Here is a 23,476-nt window from a genome sequence, read left to right on the forward strand (position 1 = left end):
TATATATATATATATATATATATATATATATATATATATATATATATATATATATATATATATATATATATATATATATATATATTGCAGGTACATAAAAATGTCACCAACAATAATGAATTTATATAATTAGAGCAATTACATTATTAACTTTTTTAGAAGTTTTTTGTGGGGCTCTAGCTTATGTGGAAGAAAGAGAATAAAAAAGTGATACCACATCGGTTTGTTTTAAAAATCGATGTGATATATAATTATATATTAAAAAAATTTAAATGGATACGATGTCAATTTTTCTCAAAAATCAACTTAATATCTTTGTATTTTTTATTTTTTTAAATATGATACCACGTCGATTTCTTTCAAAACTGACGTGGTATCTCTTCTTCTATTTTTTTAAAAATGTAACTATATGACATAGGTTTTTTGTTAAAATCAGATGTCATATGTACTTATTTAAAAATTTAAACATAACATACGACGTCGTATCATTTATTTATTATGTCAGTTAGAATTACACCAGAAAATAACCGACATCGTCGTATGTCAAAATAATCGATGTTAAAAAGATTTTTTGTGGTAGTGAACCTCTCAAAATGAGAGGGGATTGCTTGTGTGCAGTGAGTAAAAGTCTAGCCTTTGTTGGTTAGTTGAGTCATTGCGATTTATCCATTCACAAACTGTTGAGCCAAGGTAAAAGAGCGCCTGAGGTGGGCGATTCCACCTTTTGTCAAAAGATTAAAAAAAAATATATTGGTAGAGGTCGCAAATTATACCGTGGATCATGGTCCAAAGCGTGCCGTTTCTTTTAATGAAAAGAAACGGCACCCGTTCCGCGCCACTCGCGTAAGTAGAGTCTACTTGTATAACATATTCAGTTACATTTTATATACATTGTTTTCATTTCAGCATAACTACAATGTCATTCGATATTATACATACAATAGTCTTATTACACTGAGAAATGTTATTGAATTTCAGTTTATAAACACTGTAGTGTGATTACAACACTATTAAATTATAATTCTAATTCAACTACGATTTCATTGGACAATATACACCAAAATATGTGAAACTGTTTTTCAGCTTCATTTTATATACATTGTAGTTTCATTATATGCAACACAAGCAACCACAATATTATTTCGATATAACTATAGTTTCATTGGACAGTATACACTCAAATATGTGAAACTGTTTTTCAGTTTCATTTTATATACACTGTAGTTTCATTACAACACAACTACATTATCATTTCGATATAGCTACAATTTCATTGGATAATATACACTCAGATATGTTAAATTGTTATTCAGTTTCATTTTATATAGACGGTAGTTTCATTGCAACACAACTTAGTATCATTTTAAAATAACTGCAGTTTCATTAGACAATATATACTTAATATGTAGACATATTATTCAGTTCCATTTTATACATGTAGCAGTTTCATTTCAACACAACTTAAGTATCATTTCAATTCAATTGCAGTTTCATTTGATAATATAAACATAATATGTGCATGAGACATTTTTATTTTAGATACATTATAATTTTATTTTGTTATCAAGACCCAAAAAATACGAAATCTGTTAAATTTTAACGGCAGTTGGCGCTGTTTTTGAAACGAAAAATACTATTAGGATATACTTTCATTACATAATTTATATTAATCGAGTTACAAAAAAAAAAAAAGAGAAATAATAAAGAATAGTTATCATTTCTAATCTTTTTTTTCTTTTTGCGTACTACTGACCTCAAACCCACTCCCTTTCACACAGGAGTGTAAATCGGGTGCCACTAAGCCACAAGTTCTTTCACTATCCTTTCTAATCTTAACTAGTAAGTTACCCGTGCGATGCACGAATTTATTATATTTTTAAATAATAAAATTAAAGATGAAACTATGAACAATTTTAATATTTGGATGCCTACATTTATTTGATTATGAGATTAGTGTAAAAGTATCACTCAATTAATTGAATAATATATAACTCGTTGGTCTGCAATTATCATGAAAAATTTAATGTGTAATATAATTTATGTAATTATATTATTACTAAAATAAATATGGGAAAAGTTGAAAATAATTTAATTGTAATTATTATAAAAATAATAATTTCTGTATACACTAATATGAAGTTTGGATCATTATTTGATTATAATTAGTAATAAATAAATAAATAAATAAATATATATATATATATATAGTAATTTGTTTTTTTATTAACTTAATTATCATATTTAAAAACAACCTATTAAAGGGTGTGAAATAGTGTAATGATATTTTTTGTATAATCTGGATCATTATTTGATTAATTAAAATTAATTCCTTAATACCTTATTTCTTAATATTATTATAGTACAATCATTTCGAATATTAATATGTCAAATTTTTTATTTTGCGGACAACCTAATAAAAGGTGAGAAAATGACTTAATTAATAATATGTTTAGTAATTTGTCGAATTATTAACTTAATTACCATATATAAAAACATCCTATTAATTACCATATGAATACTAATAATTAATTGTATAGTAATATGAATAATTATTAGCGTAGTTAGAATAATAATTATTAGTATACTAATCTGACCATTATTAGCTTTACTATAATTAATTTCTCAATTAGCAAAATAATAATTTCTTAATTTTACTAAAATTTATTCAACTAATTCTTTAATTTCATAAAATAGTAATAAATGTATAGTATTATGATAATTATTAGCTTAATTTGAATAATAATTGTTAGTGTAATAATATGACCATTATTAGCTTTACTACAATTAATTCATTAATTTTGGCAAAATAATAATTCCTTAATTATACTAAAGTCTATTTAATTAATTATTTAATTTTGAAAATAGAAATATCTGTATAGAATAATAATTATTAGTGTATTAATATGAAGTCTGGACAATTATTACAATTAATTTCTTAATTCTTTAATTATTTAATTATAATAATTATAATTGTAAATAAAATTAATTAATTAATTGTATGTATCTTTTTATTTTTATATATTTATTAATTAATTGTATGAATTTTTTTAATTTAATTTATTTTAAATTTATTTGCCAAACATGATTGTCGCAGAAGGAGTCTCTCCTGTGCTCATGATTCATTAAGTCTTTATTTTCAATAAAACAGATGAATGTGATTAATCTTGAAATCTTAATAACTTGTTAGTTTAGCACAATTATTTCGAGTTGGGATAAGGTTCAAATTGGCCACTGAACGTAACTTGAAAGTGTAATTAGGCCATTGAACAAAAAAAAAAAGTGCAATTAGACCATTCAACACTCTTAATGTATGCAATTTCGCCTGATAGCAGGTTAACATCAGTTTCATCAGGTTACTTACTTACGTGGACGATAAGTTGACATTTTAAAATAATTTTTAATAATAAATTATTTAAATAAAAAATTAAAAAAAAAAAAAANAGGTAAAAAATAAATAGTAAGTTTCATGAGTTTAGTATATAACTATATATGAGTCTGGATCATTATTTGATTAATTAGTAATATATGTATAGTAATTTATCTCATTATTGACTTAATTACCATATTTAAAAACAACTTATTAAAAAGTGTGAAATGATGTAATGATATTTTTTGTAGTCTGGATCATTATTTGATTAATTAAAATTAATTCTTTAATTCCTTATTTCTTAATATTATTATAGTACAATCATTTTGAATATTAATATGTCAAATTTTTATTTTACGGACAACCTAATAAAAGGTGAGAAAATGACTTAATTAGTAATATATGTATAGTAATTTGTCTAATTATTAACTTATTTACCATATATAAAAACAATCTATTAATTACCATATGAATACTAATAATTGTATAGTAATATGAATAATTATTAGCATAATTAGAATAATAATTATTAGTATACTAATCTGACCATTATTGGCTTTACTATAATTAATTTCTCAATTAGCAAAATAATAATTTCTTAATTTTATTAAAACTTATTCAACTAATTCTTTAATTTCATAAAATAGTAATAATTGTATAGTATTATGAATAATTATTAGCTTAATTTGAATAATAATTGTTAGTGTAATAATATGACCATTATTAGCTTTACTACAATTAATTCATTAATTTTAGCAAAATAATAATTCCTTAATTATACTAAAGTCTATTTAATTAATTACTTAATTTTTAAAAATAGAAATATCTGTATAGAATAATAATTATTAGTGTATTAATATGAAGTCTGTACAATTATTACAATTAATTTCTTAATTCTTTAATTATTTAATTATAATAATTATAATTGTAAATAAAATTAATTAATTAATTGTATGTATCTTTTTATTTTTATAAATTTATTAATTAATTGTAATAATTTTTTAATTTATTTTATTTTAAATTTATTTGCCAAACATGATTGTCGCAGAAGGAGTCTCTCTAGTGCTCACGGTTCATTAAGTCTTTATTTTTAAATTGTTTTGTGTATGCAAAGTTACATTTTTTATTTTTTACTTCAACATGTGACACACTGACACATGATTGTCCCGAATGATAATAAACTTTTAAAGATTTTAAAAAATAAAAAAGGATTTAGATTTTAGAAGTTAATTATTTCAATAAAACACATGAATGTAATTAATCTTGAAATCTTAACTTATTAGTTTAGCACAATTATTTAGAGTTTAATACATGGTAAAATCTTAAGTAATATCCAACTTGTCATTTTTGTTTCTAAAGTTAAATTCCTTTTCAATTAAAATATGTAAGTATGTGAGTATGTATCTATATATCGTTCTAGAATGAGGTAAACAATAAATAGTAAGTTTCGTGAGTTTAGTATATAACTATATATGAGTCTGGATCATTATTTAATTAATTAGTAATATATGTATTGTAATTTATCTCATTATTGACTTAATTACCATATTTAAAAACAACCTATTAAAAAGTGTGAAATGGTGTAATGATATTTTTTGTAGTCTGGATCATTATTTGATTAATTAAAATTAATTCTTTAATACCTTATTTCTTAATATTATTATAGTACAATCATTTCGAATATTAATATGTCGAATTTTTATTTTATGGACAACCTAATAAAAGGTGAGAAATGACTTAATTGGTAATATATGTATAGTAATTTGTCTAATTATTAACTTATTTACCATATATAAAAACAATCTATTAATTACCATATGAATACTAATAATTGTATAGTAATATGAATAATTATTAGCGTAATTAGAATAATAATTATTAGTATACTAATCTGACCATTATTAGCTTTACTATAATTAATTTCTCAATTAGCAAAATAATAATTTCTTAATTTTATTAAAATTTATTCAACTAATTCTTTAATTTCATAAAATAGTAATAATTGTATAGTATTATGAATAATTATTAGCTTAATTTGAATAATAATTGTTAGTGTAATAATATGACTATTATTAGTTTTACTACAATTAATTCATTAATTTTAGCAAAATAATAATTCCTTAATTATACTAAACTCTATTTAATTAATTACTTAATTTTGAAAAATTGAAATATCTCTATAGAATAATAATTATTAGTGTATATGAAGTCTGGACAATTATTACAATTAGTTTCTTAATTCTTTAATTGTTAATTATAATAATAATTATAATTGTAAATAAAATTAATTAATTATTTGTATGTATCTTTTTATTTTTATAAATTTATTAATTAATTGTATGAATTTTTTAATTTAATTTATTCTAAATTCATTTGACAAACATGATTGTCGGAGAAGGAGTCTATGCGGTGTTCACGGTTCATTAAGTCTTTAATTTTAAAGTGTTTTGTGTATGCAAAGTTACATTTTTTTTTTTTTACTTCAACATGTGACACACTGACACGTGATTGTCTCGAATGATAAATAAATTTTTCAAAGATTTTAAAAAATAGAAAAGGATTTAGATTTTAAAAGTTAATTTTTCAATATATAAAACACATGAATGTAATTAATCTTGAAATCTTAACTGGTTGATGAGCGAAAAACAATCTGTCTGACTAAATTCGTAAAAAAGAAAAAAAAAGAAAAAAAAAGAAGAAGAAATGTATGTATGTGGTTTTGGTGAAGAGGATGCTTGGTTGGAGAAGAAATGTATGCAACAAAACATACTTCTCGAGAACGGCGATCGAGCTTTCTTCTTCTTCTTTGATGTAATGGCAACCGTGTAGCGGTGAGATCATATCTGGAACGACGGCGTGAGAGCAAATCTAGTTTCTTCTTCTTCTTCGATGGTGGAACGATTGCGCTTCCGGGCTTTCTTCTTCATTGTGTTTTTATGTGGTGAGATCAAATCTGGAAGGTGAGAGATAGAGGAGAGAAACAAAAGATAGGGAGACTGAGATGTGTTTTAAGTTTGTTTTAGTGGCTTATTAGAATATAATATTTGTGAGACAAGAAAGGGAGAGTATGGTGATATATATAGCACAAATGGTAAAGCAAAAGGTTATAAAAGGAAAGTGTAATTAATTTTAATTTTAAATGATTTTTTTATCCAAATATTTGATATTACAAAAATGCCCTTGAGAGTTTGGGAGGGAAAAATGTTCCAGGCACTTCTGTTATTATATATATATAGATATAGATTTCTCTTTTCTTAAATAGCCAACGAATATGGTAGCCTATGTGTTAACTATGAAAGCCATTTTTTTTTGTCTTATTGTAGTATGTTATTTGATGTTTCTCTCTTTCTATTGTTGACAATTTGATTTCTAATTTGGTTGACAAATGAAGTTGATGTTTTTCCTCCAAAATAATAATAATAATAATAATAATAATAATAAGGAAAAATTATATTTTTTTATCTTTTAGTTATACCCGTGGTATAGACTTAGTCTCTGAATTATATGCGTAATCATGTTTAACCCATAAGTTATGCACGAAGTAGCGGAATTGCATCTCATTACCATTCCAAATGAGTGGTCATAGTCATGAGTTAAAATTTCGGTAGTGGGAGCTCATATTTTTTAAACCGAAAATGTTTGAAAAAAGAAAAAATTAATCATGATTATTTCAAAAAAAAAAAAAAAAAAAATTGCTGCACTGAATCCCATGTTGGTGGTGAGATCAAATTAAAATTAGAGATACCATTCCATAGCTATCCTTATCCAGGCTGGTTAATGGGTCAACTATAGCTTTCAAGTGCATGTGCAGATTTGAGTGCAGACACAAACGTAAGAAAGAGGATAAGATGTAAGACCAACCACTCTCTATAACTCTCTCATCTTATTCAGATCTATGATATGATCGATGACCCAACCAACATATATAACACCAAATAACTACGTTACAAAATACAAAGTAATAGTGTGTTTTTTTTAATGGTCGATCTTGTCCTTGGGGGTGGGGGGTTGGGTGGGTTGGCCATCTTGTGAATACATTTACTCATCTCACATGGTGTAACATGCATGCAGCTAGTGTCTAGCAAACATTGATGATCACCGCCGAACCCTATCTCCTTTATTCATTGGTATAGCTAGCTACCATGCATCTAGTCTACAAGACCAAATTCAGCATTTTATTGATGATATATATTTAATGCAAACTGTTACGTGAATATAAGAAAATAAAATTATACATTTACTATCATAAAGTTATAACTTTTGGTGTTAGTTTATGAGATTATATGACAGTTTTACTATCCCTATAATCTAAATAGCGGGCTCATGGATTCTCCCCAAACACATCTGGTCGATAAACTGGTCATAAGGTCGAGCACGATCAATAGCAAAAGTCAATTTTACCACCACTTCACTAGTCATCATTCTAACAACTTGCACCTGGCATAACAGATCTGAGCTCACAATTGTACCAAAAGACATAATCCCAGTCTCGTCAACAACTTACCATCATAATAATGTTCTTCGAGTCGATTAATAATATAGTTAGATCTCTCCACTTATGTGTGTTAAAGATTCAAAACTTGCTTTACCTATACTTGAATCAACCGAAACTAGAGCTTATTCCCAGGCTCGTGGTCACATGTGTAATAGATTGTCCAATACAATCTATTATATATACTAAGATTATTGTTCATCAATATAAATACATTGTTTTTACTGAATGCACATTGTCAATCAATATTATTGCACAACATATAGTGATACTTAAATCTTTATAACTAATTACACTGTGAAACATAATAGTAAACTTTTAATCTTACTTTAAGTTAATTAGAATGCCATGATAGCTACATATACATACATACATACATATATATATTCCACTGAGGCTCGAACCCACCACATCCCGTATAAAGGAAAGGGTTTGATGCCACTGGACCACAAGGTCCTTGGCAGCTTGCGTTTTAAATAAGAGGTCGATTTTAACCATAACAAATTTAGATATAAATATTAAAAAATTATGTTTGAAGTATGGTGAACATTTGTAATAAAATATAAAAACGAATATGTAGTTCAATCATAATGAATTTGAACATTTCTTTTAAGGCTAGATCTAACATATTCCCTTGTTATCTTTTCCCTATCAATTGGAGTCTTTTTATGCATAAAAATGTCATTTGTCTCAATAAACAATTAAGGTTGTCAACTCTGCCCAGATTATTGTCTTACCACACAATCAACAATACTCTTTTATGTATAATAAATAATAATTATAAAAAAATTAATTAATGCCTCTCTCTTGGAAATAATTTAATATTAATATAAAATTAATAATGGCACGTGGAAAAAGGACTGGAGGAGGATAGATGAGTAATTTGTTACCACTTGTAGCAGTTTTTTTTTTTAATAATTTTATTTTAAAGTCATTTTACCCAATAGCTATACTATGGATCCAGATCCACCTTACAAGCTGAATCTGAGTTCATTTACATACTGAATGTTCACAATTTGAATTGTGAACATTTAGTATGTAAATTGTGAACATTCAGTAGGTAAATTGTGTATCTTGAATCTGAGTCCATAGAATAATTTGCCCATTTCACCACCACTCAGCCGAATTATAGAATCCACTGTTGGACCAATGATTGGTTGCTTATTCCGTTTAATTAAACATATATTTTATATAAGATTATAAGGTTGATTGGAAATGATAATTAGTCTGAAATGTGACATTATGTCTAATGGCATGATGAAGTTTAAGATGGTGGTCGGTGTTGGTGGCCTTAGTTGAAATTAAGTTTAGGGATCAGAGACTTGGAGAAAAGAAGATTTTAGAAAATTTTAATGGTGAAAATAAAGTTATCAAAGTGATTCAATGTTTTAGGCTGCACAAATAGAAATGTCAATTGAGTTAGTCCTCCATCGTCCCTAATATTAGGGTTACGGTAAAAAAATTTGAATTTTGATGATCGCCGTATGAAACTAATAATTTCACCTAAGGCCTTTTAAAGAAGAGTCTCGAAAAATTAAAAAAATAGCGTTCTATTTGATATACAAGAATTAGAATTCTTTTCGTCAACCATGAAATTGAAACTCTTAGTTAGCTCCCGGAATTGATATTCCACAACAAATGAGAAAAGAAAAAATATTATATTAATAAATTAATAAATTTACCATTATTATTATTATTATTATTATTATTATTATTATTATTATTATTATTACACAAGAATATTTTAATTTTTATATTACTTCTTCCCTTTTAATTCTCAGTAATTTTATTCCTGTCTATCACACAAGCTCCATTAGTGTTTTATGATATTCCAAAAATAACAACAATAATAAAAAAACATAATGCATTTGATTCAATTCTTGAAAAGAAGAAAAAGGACATAAACTCCTAGGTTGTCTGTTAGACAGCTTTATTGGTTGGGTTCATTTACAATGGGCATCCACCAAGCAGGGTGGAATACTAAAGGTAAATCAATCAATCTGTGAGAAAATAACACAGAAACATGTGAAAATGTTGTAATGTAATGTTGTTTTCTACAATTTCTGTTAATAAATTCTTTACATTTCAGAAATCAAACAGAGACCACCTTTGACCTTTCAAGCCTCTACAACCTGCGCCGGGGCATCGCCAATCCTCACAACAGCTTCGGCCTTCCCGTTTTGCTTCGCCTGCTGCAGCGACCAGAACGAATGCGCGGCCAACACGCGGTCCAGAAGCTCCTGCGGCACCGGCTCCCCCCGCCTTTGCTGCGGGGCAATGCTCGCCGTGTGGACCAACGTCTTCCACTTGTCCTGCACAAACCCCACATCAAATGCGCTTTCAAAATAGTTAAAAACCCGCCAAAAGGCGTTGGCTCAAGTGAACTAACGGGACTCGAGGTGCCTCGGGAGCCCCTCGAACGAGAGACCTGATCGGGGCTGTGGCAGAAACCGACAACCCCACATCACATGGATGCGACGATAAAACTACGAGATTGGTAATATGGATTAAAATATGCGAGAGCCCCGTAAGTATTCCTATGCAATCATGCAGAGATGCCCCGCCAGATTCACCAGTCCAATATAATAATGTACATATAAAAGAAGTATTATAAAACTAGACAGACATGTGAAGTTCCATAACATAAAGCATCTTATCATATGAAAGAAACCGACAAAAATGTCATGGCACAGACCACAGGAGGAAATAACAAGGAAAGCACAAATGTCCTATGATCTAACAACATTGTCAAAAGCAAATGCGAAAAATCTTTCTAAAAATTTCCATGTCAAATTAGTTCTGTTTGTTACCTTTAAGTCGACATATGTCCTGTGATCTACGTTGTCGAAAGCACGCATTTTTACATCGCGCCACCTGCACAATCAGATCGGTTATTATTAGTGCATATCGTGTTTTAACATCACAACTTGGGATTGGCGAGTCCATACCTTCCGGTTCCGAGCTGCTCAACAGCTTCCACCAATGCTTCGACTTCAGTAACCGAGAACGGTCTTCTTGTCCTACGCTGTGAAAATTCAGCCCGTCTACTTTTCTGGTTCATCGGGACTACAGCAAGTGGCTCCGCATTTGTTTGCTCAACTGCAACCAGAGCTTGGGACTCCGGGCCAACTACATTTCTCGATGCATCAGTGGGGCCCTCCAACAACTCATGGTTACTCTCGTCATGTTTATCCAACTTAAATTCCGGAGAAGGATCGGGAGGAATAGCTAAAAGTGCCAAATCCAAATTCGGGCTGGCGGGATTCCTGGGTTTAAAATTATGATCAGTATAAACACTCCCTAACACTGAAAAAGTATAGAAGCCGAATAATCTTGAGCGATTCTCGATTAAAAAACTGCTTCACATCCAAATTACCCGGGGAGTTCTTTTTCTGCAGCAGCAAGTAATGAAGCCGGAGGATCCTTAGGAGGCAAGGAAGACGAAACTTGGCTCGAATTCGGCTCCAACGTAAAACCCAAAGCGTCAAGGTCACCATTGTGCGAAATACCAGCTTGCTCTAAAGTCCTATTGTCATCTCTGACCTTGTTCCCGTGAAGAATCACTCCCACCCGTAAACTACCACCAAGTATAGTTGTCACGGCGTCCATCACCGTTTTCTGAAGAAAACGTCATTCATATTCAAATGGCTATCATAAGAGCAAAATCTTACTCCAGCTTATACTATTTCTTCATAAACAAAATTCAAGCTCACATTATACACTATCCTTGAGAACATTTTCGTTCTCAAAACTCATAAGGGCAGGATTTTACACTATCCTGCTTACCTTTAACGAGCCAACCGTTGTTGTTTCAGGAACCTCGATATACAACTCTGGCACCCTAAATGACTTGATGCTAAATTTTACTGAAAGAGAAAAGAAACGCCGAATAAGGAGCTTTTAAGAATAACAATATATGGCCAAAAAGACCAAATCTGGATCAACTACGAGTCGGAAAAGTTTTTAAATTAAAAAAAAATCATACCATTGGGATCCTTAGGATTTTGAAGACCTTTAACAGAAGCCGTAGTCCCGATACCTGAAAAATTAAGTATAATTACTTAGCATGACTACAAACTACGAGAGAACGGCAACAGCAAACATGACAATCGACAGCAAGGCAAGGACCTCTGTGCGCAATCAAGGCCGAGCCGTAATTATCTCCATTGGTTTGCTTCTCGGGCAAATTAGAAATGCTTTCACTACTGACCTCTTGGTCATAGGCAATAGCAAAGCTACGGCTACACAATTTCCTTCTCTTGGGAGCCTTTTCAAAGTGGCGTCTTTGTTGTGCATATGTTCTTTTCCTATTACCATACGGCCTCATTGCCTTGTCTAAAATGCCAAAACACGTCAGATAAAAAACAACATAAGTACACAAACTAAAACCATAATCCGACTATAATTACGTAAATATATATATGTTCCCACTCACAAGAGTTGAAAAATTCGCATTCCTTCAACCCGGGAGCTACATGCCAGCGTCTAGATGTCAACAACTTGCGTATTCTTCTGTACCCATTGTGTGATCGATGCCTAAAGGCCCTGATCTTGGTGCTACGTTTAAAGCACCTAAAAGAATTTTCGTCATCATCTCTAATACCTAACTTTACATCATTCCTCCTATGCTTTGCAAAAGAAGCACTAGAAACCGGGTCCCTGTACAAGGGCATCTGTACACTACGATCTGAGTTATTGAGGGTATTCTTATTAGTAGTAGTTAAATAATTTTTTATCAGATCCTTTACACTGGAACCGCTAGCCATAGTTACGTCTCCCGCCTGCATCCCGTCATCAGCTAACTGTTTTTGAGTCGCGCTGTTAATTTTAACACTACATAAATCCCCAAGGTTAGACGGTCTTCCTTCCACTTCACTATTGAAATTCCCTTCAGCATCGGGATTCTTAACGCTCTCCAACTTGACACCCGAATAGACTTTTCCGGAGAACTCAGTAAAAGTGCTCTCTGAGACAGAACTATTTTCCGAATATGACGATCCGCCATTGCCATGCTTGATTTTCTGCTCTTGAATTGCGCCTTTGGGTAAAAATGCACTTTCCACACAGCTTCCCCGATCAAGGCACTCCGGCTTCGAAGCTTTGTCTTCTTGAAAATTTCCCGGTTCGGTTACATCTCTCTGAATTGCAGGTCCATCTTTTCCCTGGGCTGCATTACTAGAAGCCGAGCTTTCACTCTCCAGTAAAAGTTTCCCGGCTACAGCCGCCAACAACTCAAACGCACAAATTTGCTTATCATCCACATTTCCGGTATGCCTCCTCTGAATCACAACAAATTCCCCATAAACATTCACGAAACCGTAGAAAGTACATAACAAGATGCATAGATTCAATACAAAACCGCACTTACTCTAGACGATCTAGGAGCCCGAGGCACAACAGGAAACCGGTAACCATCGAAACCATACTCCAGCCTCTTTTTCATCACCATATCTTAAGCACCATGCCACTATCAACACAATCCACTGCAGTAAAGTTGCAGAATGAATTTCACTTCAAACTAGAGCAAATTTAACAAAAGTTTTCGGGCAAACAGGGCAGCAAAGCACAACCACAAAAATAAAATCTCTTCTGGATTAAACTCACTTTAAAACAAAGTAAAAACAAACACATCAAAATCATCCATCAACTGCTAATTTATCACCTGTGGACCAGATTTATAAAACCAAATTAAAGCAGAATATTCCTGGGCAAATGACAAAAAGCATCACCATAAACAAAAGTATGCAAGACAATTTAATAGAATCACAAACAACCACCCCCTTTCCTATACAAAAGCAGTTCATCATGTGAATACACTTCTGATCCATAAAACTATAACCGAACATATATCATTAGTCTTATGTATTGAGAGATCATATCCTGAATTCCCCCGAAAATGCCAATAAAACCTCAAATTTAAGCAGAAGAGATCAGATCGGACCGCAAGAACACAAAATTCAAATCCCCAGCTTTCAGAGAAGATCAAATTGAGCTCCAAAACACCTCAAATCAAACTGGCTTAAGAGTTTTGCGTCCAATTAGAAGCGCCCCAAAAAGTCAAAAATTTTCAAAAACATCGTTCATTCCACAGATCAATTGCCCGAAATGGGTTTCTGGAGACAAAATTTAACCGGAAAGTGGAATCAGATTCAAATTCCAGCTCAATTATTCCGTGGCTTGACGCGTAGAATTTACGAAATGAACTTCTTTACGCAACCAAATCCAGAAAACACCCAATTCAGTAACTCTGATCCGATCTCGGGATCTGATCGGCCCGAATTTCACATGAACATCGACCCAAATCCAACGCAGATCGGATCAACCTCTCCCCCCAAAAAGTCAAAAACACCAAATGAATTGCTCAAACAACAAAACCCCAAACACATAAACCCAAAAGAAAAACAGAATTACCTGATATGAAGAAATCTACTCTACTGTACAAATTGTTGGAACGGTGAGTACAATCCAACCAACAAACACCCCAAAAAAAAAAATCTTTTTTTTTGTGACCCTTTTATGAGAATGACGAAAAGAAGGCAAAGAAAAAGAATGGGTTACACTATTTCCTACGTGAAATGAAGTTGAGGACACGAACGAAAAACCTCTGGGTTTGGAAAAAAGAAAAACACCGCTAAAACCCCTTCCTTTCTCTCTCTTCTCTCTTGCCCACACTTGTAAGATGATGGTAAAGTTGGAACTAGGACGGATTTATGAAATCCTCTGTAGTTGTGTTCATGGGATGTTTGGTTCTTTGAAGTTTGGGGATAATTTTCAGTTGGACCCAATTGGTTCCCACAGACTCTTTTTAGTCCTTAAGATAAAAACGGTGGGTTGGTTTGGAGTGTTGGACAGATTTACGTAAGACTCCCATAGTTGTTCTGATGAGGTGTTCTTTGTATTGTTACAGGTGGGGACGATTTTCAGTTGGACCACATAGTTTGTGATAATTACATTTTGACCCCACATTGTTTCTGAATTCAGAATGAGTTACCATGACTCTATTTTTAGCCCTGTTTGGTAAAGTATTTTGTAAACTATGGCTAAGATAGCAAGATTGGACAAATAATTGAATGGCCTGTTTAATTATTACAAATAAAAACTATTTCCCATTTTCATCTCTAGCTTTTTAAGAATTTTTAAAGTTTTATTTTATATTAACCAGCTTGGTTGGCGTGAGTGTTCATACACTTTCATCCCTTAAGAGAAGTCGGGAGTTCAAAACCTCTCATATATAAAAATTAATATGTCCAGTACTTTATCTCTTAATTAAGTCAGTCTAGTGCAAACGAAAATTAGTAAGTATGATATGGGTTTAAACAGTGGCGGAGCTACAATGGGGAGCTATCCCCACTCTCCCACCCCATATAATGTATATATATATATTAACTATACTGTTATACCAACATTTAAACAAAGGTTAAGTTGGCTTAGATGGTAAGACCATTATTCCATATACTCTAATCCTTTAAGAGAAGTCTAGAGTCTAAAATTTCTTTCATATGGATCAAAAAAACTAATATGACTAGCACTTTACTCTTTTATTGGGTCGACCCAGTACAAATTCGAATTAGTTTAAGTATGATACGGTAATTGACAATGCTATTTGCGTACGTAGTGGATGTGGTGGTAAAAATGTGCAAGTAGTAGAAGTGGTCGATTGCACTATCGCTTTAATTGTTGTGGCGGTGTAAAATAGAGCTTTATTTAATATTTGAATTTCAAATACCAAAACTGCCTTTGTAATTGAGATTGTTGGATGCAAATACTAATAGATCATTAAATTTGGTCATATTAAAAATAAAAGGATTGAATGTGAAAGCACCAACGTACTTAAACTACAAGTAAAGTTAATTCTATTATTATATTATTATTAATGTTGCAAAAATTTCGCTTAGCGTATCACCATAATCTGTGGTCTAGGCGGTCGCATAAACGCCGCTTAGGCAATGACTGCTTAGGCGTCATAGGTATCGACTAGGCCGCCTAGTCAGCCGATTAGCTATTGTCCATGTTACTTTACTTAAAACGATATCGTTTTGAGCGAAATAGACCTAAATTGTTCAAACTCTAAATATTTTTTAGGTTAATATTTAATATTTTAGTATTAAGTATTAAAATATTAAATAGTTTATAATTATTAGTCTTTAAAAAATAAAAAAATAAAAACAAAATTTTAAAAACTAAAAAATAATACACGGGCGCATAAGCGCCGTTTAATCGCCGCCTAGTCGCCCTAGGTGCTCCCCGGGCACTCGAGGAGCGCCTATCGATTTTTTCAACCATGATTTTTATTGGGCCTCGAATAAGTTTAATAAGCCCAATCCAACAAATAATTCAAAGAGTCCCATCAGTCCAAACTCGAGAGTCAAATATGTAAACATGACTATTAGAGCATCCATACCTATGGTTTTTTGGAGGATTTTGACAAAGAAAAAACCATGTGTAGAAGAACAAAGCTGATCGGAAGGCAAAATTTTGGAGAGATTTTTTCTCCTAGAGAAAAAAAAAATGCAATTCGCGCCCCAGCGGACGCGTGTTTCTCGCGCGGCCGCTGGGGCGATTTAGACTCTAACTTTTAAAGCTACCTTTTTTTTTGTCAGAATTCGTTTTTTTTTTCTTTTTTCTTTTTTCTTTTTCTCTTTTTTCTCTTTCCTCTCATATTTTCTTTTGTAATCACACCTACAAAAACTTTTCAAAAACCACAAAAAACTCAACTATTACAATGCTCTTACCATTATATATATGGCCTTTAATGATGGATGAAGCTACCACATATGCACATAAAAGAAAACATTGCGTGGAAGTTGCGCTCTTAGGTTATGATTACACATATTTAACACGTAAAACTTTGCAGCAACTTCTATTTAAATAGGATTCCATACATGAAATCTGTATCATACTTTTTAGTTCATGTATTGTTACTTTGTTATTTTCTTAATAGATAATTATGCTCCAATATTCGAAACACTTAAGTAAACTATACACAATCCCATATCATTTACTCTTCAGACACTTGTGACCTTTTTAGTACCCCATGTTAAAACTAATACTCTGATTGACATAAATATTGCCTTTATTCATTATCTATCAATGAATCAAACAATTGATTGCCTTTATTCATTATCATGAATCAAACAATTGAATGGCAATTCATTGTCATTAATTTTCTATTTCATAAAAGCTTAAAGAACATGCATGATATATGGGTTATTAAATATCACCTACTCACCTCCCATATGCTTTGGTTGGGGATAGGACGGTTGGACCACTTCCTCACCTCCCTCCCATGCACATTTTCATCGAGTAATATTTTGTGATGCTTACACTTTATTTTATGATAACTTGATATGCATGGACGGATTTAGTATGAGGCAGTGGGATAACTGAAACCCTCCCTTATCCCACCTCACCCCTTATATATATATGAGACCTTGTATATATATATAATAAATGTTTAGATATAAGTAAATTATATATATATATATATATATATGAAAATTTTACTTTTTAAGGGTATACTTATTATCTTCATCACCCCATTATTTGTATCAAGTTTTAATATACATTTTCTTTTTCTTATTTTCTAATATGTAATATGTTGGACGATTATTAGTTTTAAGATTATGGTTCAACTTTGTTTGCCTCTTCTCTTCTTTTTTTTTTTTTCTTCTATGTCCAATCAACAAATGACGCATAGTGAGTGTATATATATATACACACACACATTCTCAGATCAGAAATACCAAGTGGTGTTTCCTTTATCTATCTATTTTGAATATGAGTTTTTGCCATGTGATTTTTTTTTTTTAATATGAAGAAACTCAAGAAACATAAATTTTGGTGACAATAGGATATTTCGAACAATTTAGATTGAATATTTAATTTTAACTTGCCAATGAACAATTAATTTAAATATAATCAGGCCGTCTTTTGATTTTTTTGTTACTACATCCTTGTAAATAAATGAGGCCCTAATTTAGCCATTTGATACATAAAAACTTCAGATTTGATTGAGGAGAAAATTTGAATTATGTCAAATATTTTGAATAATTTTGCCATAATCATGTTCAATTAATTAGGAGAGAACTAAAAATTGTATTGCAACTTTAGTAATCAAAGAAATTTGGAGGAAAGTTGTAAAATTAGTGGGGACGGAAGAATATTGCCCTCTTCAATGGTGGTGCGTGATTTGGGGAAAGAAACTAATGAATTTTAGGCAAGATAGAAAGAGGCGTGAAGTAATATGGGCTTAATTGCAGATTTTTTTTTTTAATTTCTTAAGCAGCCAGGTCAAAAATAAATAATATGCCTCTAAAATTGAGGCCTTGTGCTATTGGGCATTATGCACGGGCCAAAAACGGCCCTGAATATAATAAACGTTATTGCCTTGCAATTTCAAACCGTGTTTAACAATTTTTTTTAAATTTTTTTTAAAAGGGATCAAACGAATGAGCTCTACAAGCCTACTAAATAGTCTAAAATTGAGGCCTTGTGCTATTGGGCATTAAGCCTCTTGCTAACTACTCCGTATTAAACAAAATTCTATCAAATCACTTTAAACTGAGAAAAAAAAAATGCAATTAAGCCCCCATTTTACATATCCAACAAGTTACTGCTGATTTGGCAATGTAGGCTTACACGTATGCTATTATTTGAATGTGGCAATCAGACATCCGATATGGGAATGACTTGGGATAAATTAATAAATTTTTATAACAAATTTAAATTTAAAATATAATTAAAAATTTTGAAAAATAAAATAAAATAAACTAGACGAAGAGAATTGTGGTCGTTTCTGTCCAACACCATTGTTGTTAAACAATCATGACTGTCGGGGTGGCAATGATCGCCCCCTTTAAATCTCATACGAGTGGTGCTCATGGCCGCTCATCTTCCGATCTCTTATGATGGAGCATGCAAAGTTGTAAATTAAAGAAAAAGTGAGAAATAAATAATACTATTTTTGTAATTATGACGATACATTTGAAAACACTTAATAGTGCATTTACATATAAGTAATCATGCACACACGCGATTGAAATTTTATAGATCTTGAATGCAGTATTTTAAAGCTTAAAGTAAGGAGAGGAAAAAATACAATGAATTTTTTATAAATAAATTGAACTTTAAAGTGCAATTTAACAACATTATATAGTACAAGTGTACAACTAACAATACCATAGAGTGTGTGATGTGTCCACATGTACAAGCCTAGTGAGCAGATGCATTATGTTCTATAATTTTGGTTAATTACACTATAAATTGCACTTCAATGTTTGAGTTATATACAAAAATATCATCGTATCTTTTTCTATAATTACTTTAGATTTGTTAAATATTTTTAAATAAATAACTCTAATTGGTTCATAATTCTATAAATAAGGAATATTTCTCATAGAAGTATGCCTCTATTAGATTTACAGTGTAAACATGAAATGTTCGCTTTTTTTTTTTTTTTTTTTTTGTTTTTTTAGAGAAAAGTTATTCAAAATATAACACTAAAGCAATTAACAACTAGCCACATGCAGTATACACACTAAGAGCTGACAGAAACTTGCATTATTTTCATCATAGGCTATTCAAAAAGGCTTATTGGGTAAGAGCTCAAGTTCATACTTATTTATTTTGAAAGTAAATCTTTTTTTTTATCTCCTTACTCGAAATGAGAATCACAAAAATAAATTNTTTTTTTTTTTTTTTTTTTTGTTTTCTTAGTAAATAAATAAATACCATAAAATTTCACTCACAGAAATGACAGAATATTCACATTTTGTGGTTATAAATCATTTGGGCCATTATATGGGACCACACCATCCACCTTCTTTTTATTGGTTTCCTTGTATCAAGTATTTTTCTTGTTTTTATTGGTTTCCTTATCCACTTTTTTTTGTTCTAGACTTCTGCAATTTTCATTGGTTGTCCGAAATACAATACGTTGGATGCTGGCATAATTTCGCCGCCAAAGCACGTGCAAACAACGCAGTAGTTCATCACTTCAAGTCACGTAGTAGACTTTATAGAGGATGATTTTCTTGACTGATTCGGATAACGATGGCGAATAAGTATATTACTTGATTCCTAATTTTGTGTATATATAATGATGTATCACGTTGATTCTTTCCGATGAGAGGTTATGAATTCAAATTTCAGTAGAGATTGAATTGACTCTTTGTAAATTGTGACTCAATAAATTGAGAAAGTATATATTAACAAATATTACAATGCAAAAGAGTCAATAATACTAAAAAAAACGATGTATCATGTTACAAAGATCTTTTTTTTCTTGGGTTTAACCAAAGCTTAGCTCTTTTGACCAATGTTAGCTTCTTTGACTAGTCAAACAACTAATATGAGTGTTTGGTAAACAATTTTTTTGGCTTAGCTTATTGATACTAATAAGTTTTAAAAAAATTTACTTTGAATAGTTTTTTGATATCAGCTTATTGTATTTTGATTTTAAAAATCTAATTTACTCTTAATTAATAGTTATTTGTTATTGTGGTGTTTATTTTTATTCAAATTTACATTTTTAATATCATTCGTTCTCATTGGAGTGCACCCATATATATAGGATGGCGCATCAATGGCGTTGATCAAATCTAGATCAACGGCTTAAATCAATGAATTTTTTTGAAAGACGCATCCTGAAAAGAAAGAAGCAAAGCGTAAAAATGGTGCATCTTAAGTGTTACAAAGATGCACATTAGTTAAATAGTAAATTAAAATCACGCACTTAAGTGTTAAAATGACGCATCTTAAATATTTAAATGACTCACTTATGCACCTTAAGTGTATAAATGACACACCTTAAATATTTAAATGACACACCCTAAGTGTTAAAATAACGCATCTTAAGCTTTGAAAAGACGCACCTTAAACTTTAGAATGTTTATGATTTTTTTTTCGTCCTCATCGATTGTCCGTAAAGATTACAACACCAGCTATTCGGCAAGGACAACCGATACTGTAATCTTTTTTTCTAGATCATATTAAAAGCCAACAAACCATGTGTATAAATTCGAAAGTTTTTGTTCCTAGATCAGCGAATAAGTTAGCTCATGTGTTAGTTAAAGCTACGGCTTCTCAGTCTGGTCCTCGTTCTTCGTTTTCTACTTATCTGAATTATATTCAACAGTTGCTTTTGAGTATTTAATAAAGTTCGTTTATTTGGTTTTCAAAAAAAAAAATCGAAAGTTTAAACTAATATGTATATATGTAGCAATGGTTTTAAATGAAAGTTCTTTTAACAAATTTTGATTAAAAATTGATTAGATGAGTTTCACTCGCAATATGCANTTTTTTTTTTTTTTTTTTTTTGTTTTCTTAGTAAATAAATAAATACCATAAAATTTCACTCACAGAAATGACAGAATATTCACATTTTGTGGTTATAAATCATTTGGGCCATTATATGGGACCACACCATCCACCTTCTTTTTATTGGTTTCCTTGTATCAAGTATTTTTCTTGTTTTTATTGGTTTCCTTATCCACTTTTTTTTGTTCTAGACTTCTGCAATTTTCATTGGTTGTCCGAAATACAATACGTTGGATGCTGGCATAATTTCGCCGCCAAAGCACGTGCAAACAACGCAGTAGTTCATCACTTCAAGTCACGTAGTAGACTTTATAGAGGATGATTTTCTTGACTGATTCGGATAACGATGGCGAATAAGTATATTACTTGATTCCTAATTTTGTGTATATATAATGATGTATCACGTTGATTCTTTCCGATGAGAGGTTATGAATTCAAATTTCAGTAGAGATTGAATTGACTCTTTGTAAATTGTGACTCAATAAATTGAGAAAGTATATATTAACAAATATTACAATGCAAAAGAGTCAATAATACTAAAAAAAACGATGTATCATGTTACAAAGATCTTTTTTTTCTTGGGTTTAACCAAAGCTTAGCTCTTTTGACCAATGTTAGCTTCTTTGACTAGTCAAACAACTAATATGAGTGTTTGGTAAACAATTTTTTTGGCTTAGCTTATTGATACTAATAAGTTTTAAAAAAATTTACTTTGAATAGTTTTTTGATATCAGCTTATTGTATTTTGATTTTAAAAATCTAATTTACTCTTAATTAATAGTTATTTGTTATTGTGGTGTTTATTTTTATTCAAATTTACATTTTTAATATCATTCGTTCTCATTGGAGTGCACCCATATATATAGGATGGCGCATCAATGGCGTTGATCAAATCTAGATCAACGGCTTAAATCAATGAATTTTTTTGAAAGACGCATCCTGAAAAGAAAGAAGCAAAGCGTAAAAATGGTGCATCTTAAGTGTTACAAAGATGCACATTAGTTAAATAGTAAATTAAAATCACGCACTTAAGTGTTAAAATGACGCATCTTAAATATTTAAATGACTCACTTATGCACCTTAAGTGTATAAATGACACACCTTAAATATTTAAATGACACACCCTAAGTGTTAAAATAACGCATCTTAAGCTTTGAAAAGACGCACCTTAAACTTTAGAATGTTTATGATTTTTTTTTCGTCCTCATCGATTGTCCGTAAAGATTACAACACCAGCTATTCGGCAAGGACAACCGATACTGTAATCTTTTTTTCTAGATCATATTAAAAGCCAACAAACCATGTGTATAAATTCGAAAGTTTTTGTTCCTAGATCAGCGAATAAGTTAGCTCATGTGTTAGTTAAAGCTACGGCTTCTCAGTCTGGTCCTCGTTCTTCGTTTTCTACTTATCTGAATTATATTCAACAGTTGCTTTTGAGTATTTAATAAAGTTCGTTTATTTGGTTTTCAAAAAAAAAAATCGAAAGTTTAAACTAATATGTATATATGTAGCAATGGTTTTAAATGAAAGTTCTTTTAACAAATTTTGATTAAAAATTGATTAGATGAGTTTCACTCGCAATATGCAAATATTAATGTAATATGAAAAACAAAAAACATCATAAAACAAATATTGTAGCTAATAAAATATGAATAAGGTACAAATTGGTCACTGAACAAAAAAATGCAAGTAGGCCACTGAACACTCTAAATGCATGCAATTTCACCTGATAACAGGTTACCATCTATTTCATCAGGTAACCTGCTTACGTGGACGATGAGTTGACATTTTAAAATAATTTTTAATAATAAAATTTAAAAAATTAAAATTTATATTTAAAAAAAAAAACAACAACACCGAGGTGGCCGGCGGCCACCCCTTTCCCTCCACACTCCTTCGTCTCCAAGAGATCTCTTCATCTCCAACTCTTCGTCTCCGGCAAAAACGAATGAGGGGGGGGGGGGGGGGGGGGGGGGGGGGGGGTGAGGTGGGATGGGGTATGTTGAAGTAGAAATATGTCTTACTAAAAAAAAAAATATGGAATAGTCTAGTCTATCCATTTGGATAATCAAAACATTTAGATTGACTTGACAATGATTTAAAACGTAATAATTACAAACTCTGAATGTGCATTTGATAAGCTTGACACTATCAACTATGGAGTAATAACTAACATTCCACTCAAGATCTAAAAAGAATGCACTTAAGTTTGTTGCACCGTTGCATATTAATGCAACTTAGAGTTCATCAAACTTGAATGCATGGTTAATTATCAGTAGATGCACTTTTAAACTTGT

At 30.7% G+C, this 23,476-nt stretch overlaps 1 protein-coding gene across 3 annotated transcripts; it reads right to left on the reverse strand.

Moving 5' to 3' along the window:
* Positions 1 to 9,709: 9,709 nt before the first annotated feature.
* LOC116019561 (telomere repeat-binding protein 2-like) lies at positions 9,710 to 14,696 on the reverse strand. 3 transcript variants are annotated; one of them, XM_031259830.1, is made up of 11 exons: positions 14,271 to 14,696; positions 13,464 to 13,521; positions 13,228 to 13,342; positions 12,295 to 13,138; positions 11,988 to 12,194; positions 11,845 to 11,898; positions 11,646 to 11,725; positions 11,236 to 11,477; positions 10,808 to 11,125; positions 10,670 to 10,733; positions 9,710 to 10,171 (listed from the first exon to the last, which is right to left on the reverse strand). In XM_031259830.1, the coding sequence occupies exons 3-11, from the start codon at positions 13,306 to 13,308 to the stop codon at positions 9,977 to 9,979; spliced, it is 2,085 nt and encodes a 694-aa protein (XP_031115690.1). In that variant the 5' UTR covers positions 13,309 to 13,342; positions 13,464 to 13,521; positions 14,271 to 14,696; the 3' UTR covers positions 9,710 to 9,976. The 3 variants fall into 3 exon arrangements, with proteins under 3 accessions (XP_031115690.1, XP_031115689.1, XP_031115691.1); XM_031259829.1 differs by lacking the exon at positions 13,464 to 13,521; XM_031259831.1 differs by lacking the exons at positions 13,464 to 13,521; positions 14,271 to 14,696 and adding an exon at positions 13,801 to 14,204.
* Positions 14,697 to 23,476: the final 8,780 nt, after the last annotated feature.

The sequence above is a fragment of the Ipomoea triloba genome, chromosome 5 (assembly GCF_003576645.1).
Source record: "Ipomoea triloba cultivar NCNSP0323 chromosome 5, ASM357664v1".
NCBI lineage: Eukaryota > Viridiplantae > Streptophyta > Magnoliopsida > Solanales > Convolvulaceae > Ipomoea > Ipomoea triloba.

Excerpts from the sequence above, each read along its gene's own strand:
- LOC116019561 (XM_031259829.1), bottom strand. The coding sequence starts at position 13,308 with ATGGTGATGAAAAAGAGGCTGGAGTATGGTTTCGATGGTTACCGGTTT. Across the intron at positions 12,195-12,294 it reads ATGCGAATTTTTCAACTCTT|ACAAGGCAATGAGGCCGTAT; the intron begins GTGAGTGGGAAC and ends TTGGCATTTTAG. Across the intron at positions 11,126-11,235 it reads GCAGAAAAAGAACTCCCCGG|GAATCCCGCCAGCCCGAATT; the intron begins GTAATTTGGATG and ends TTTTAAACCCAG.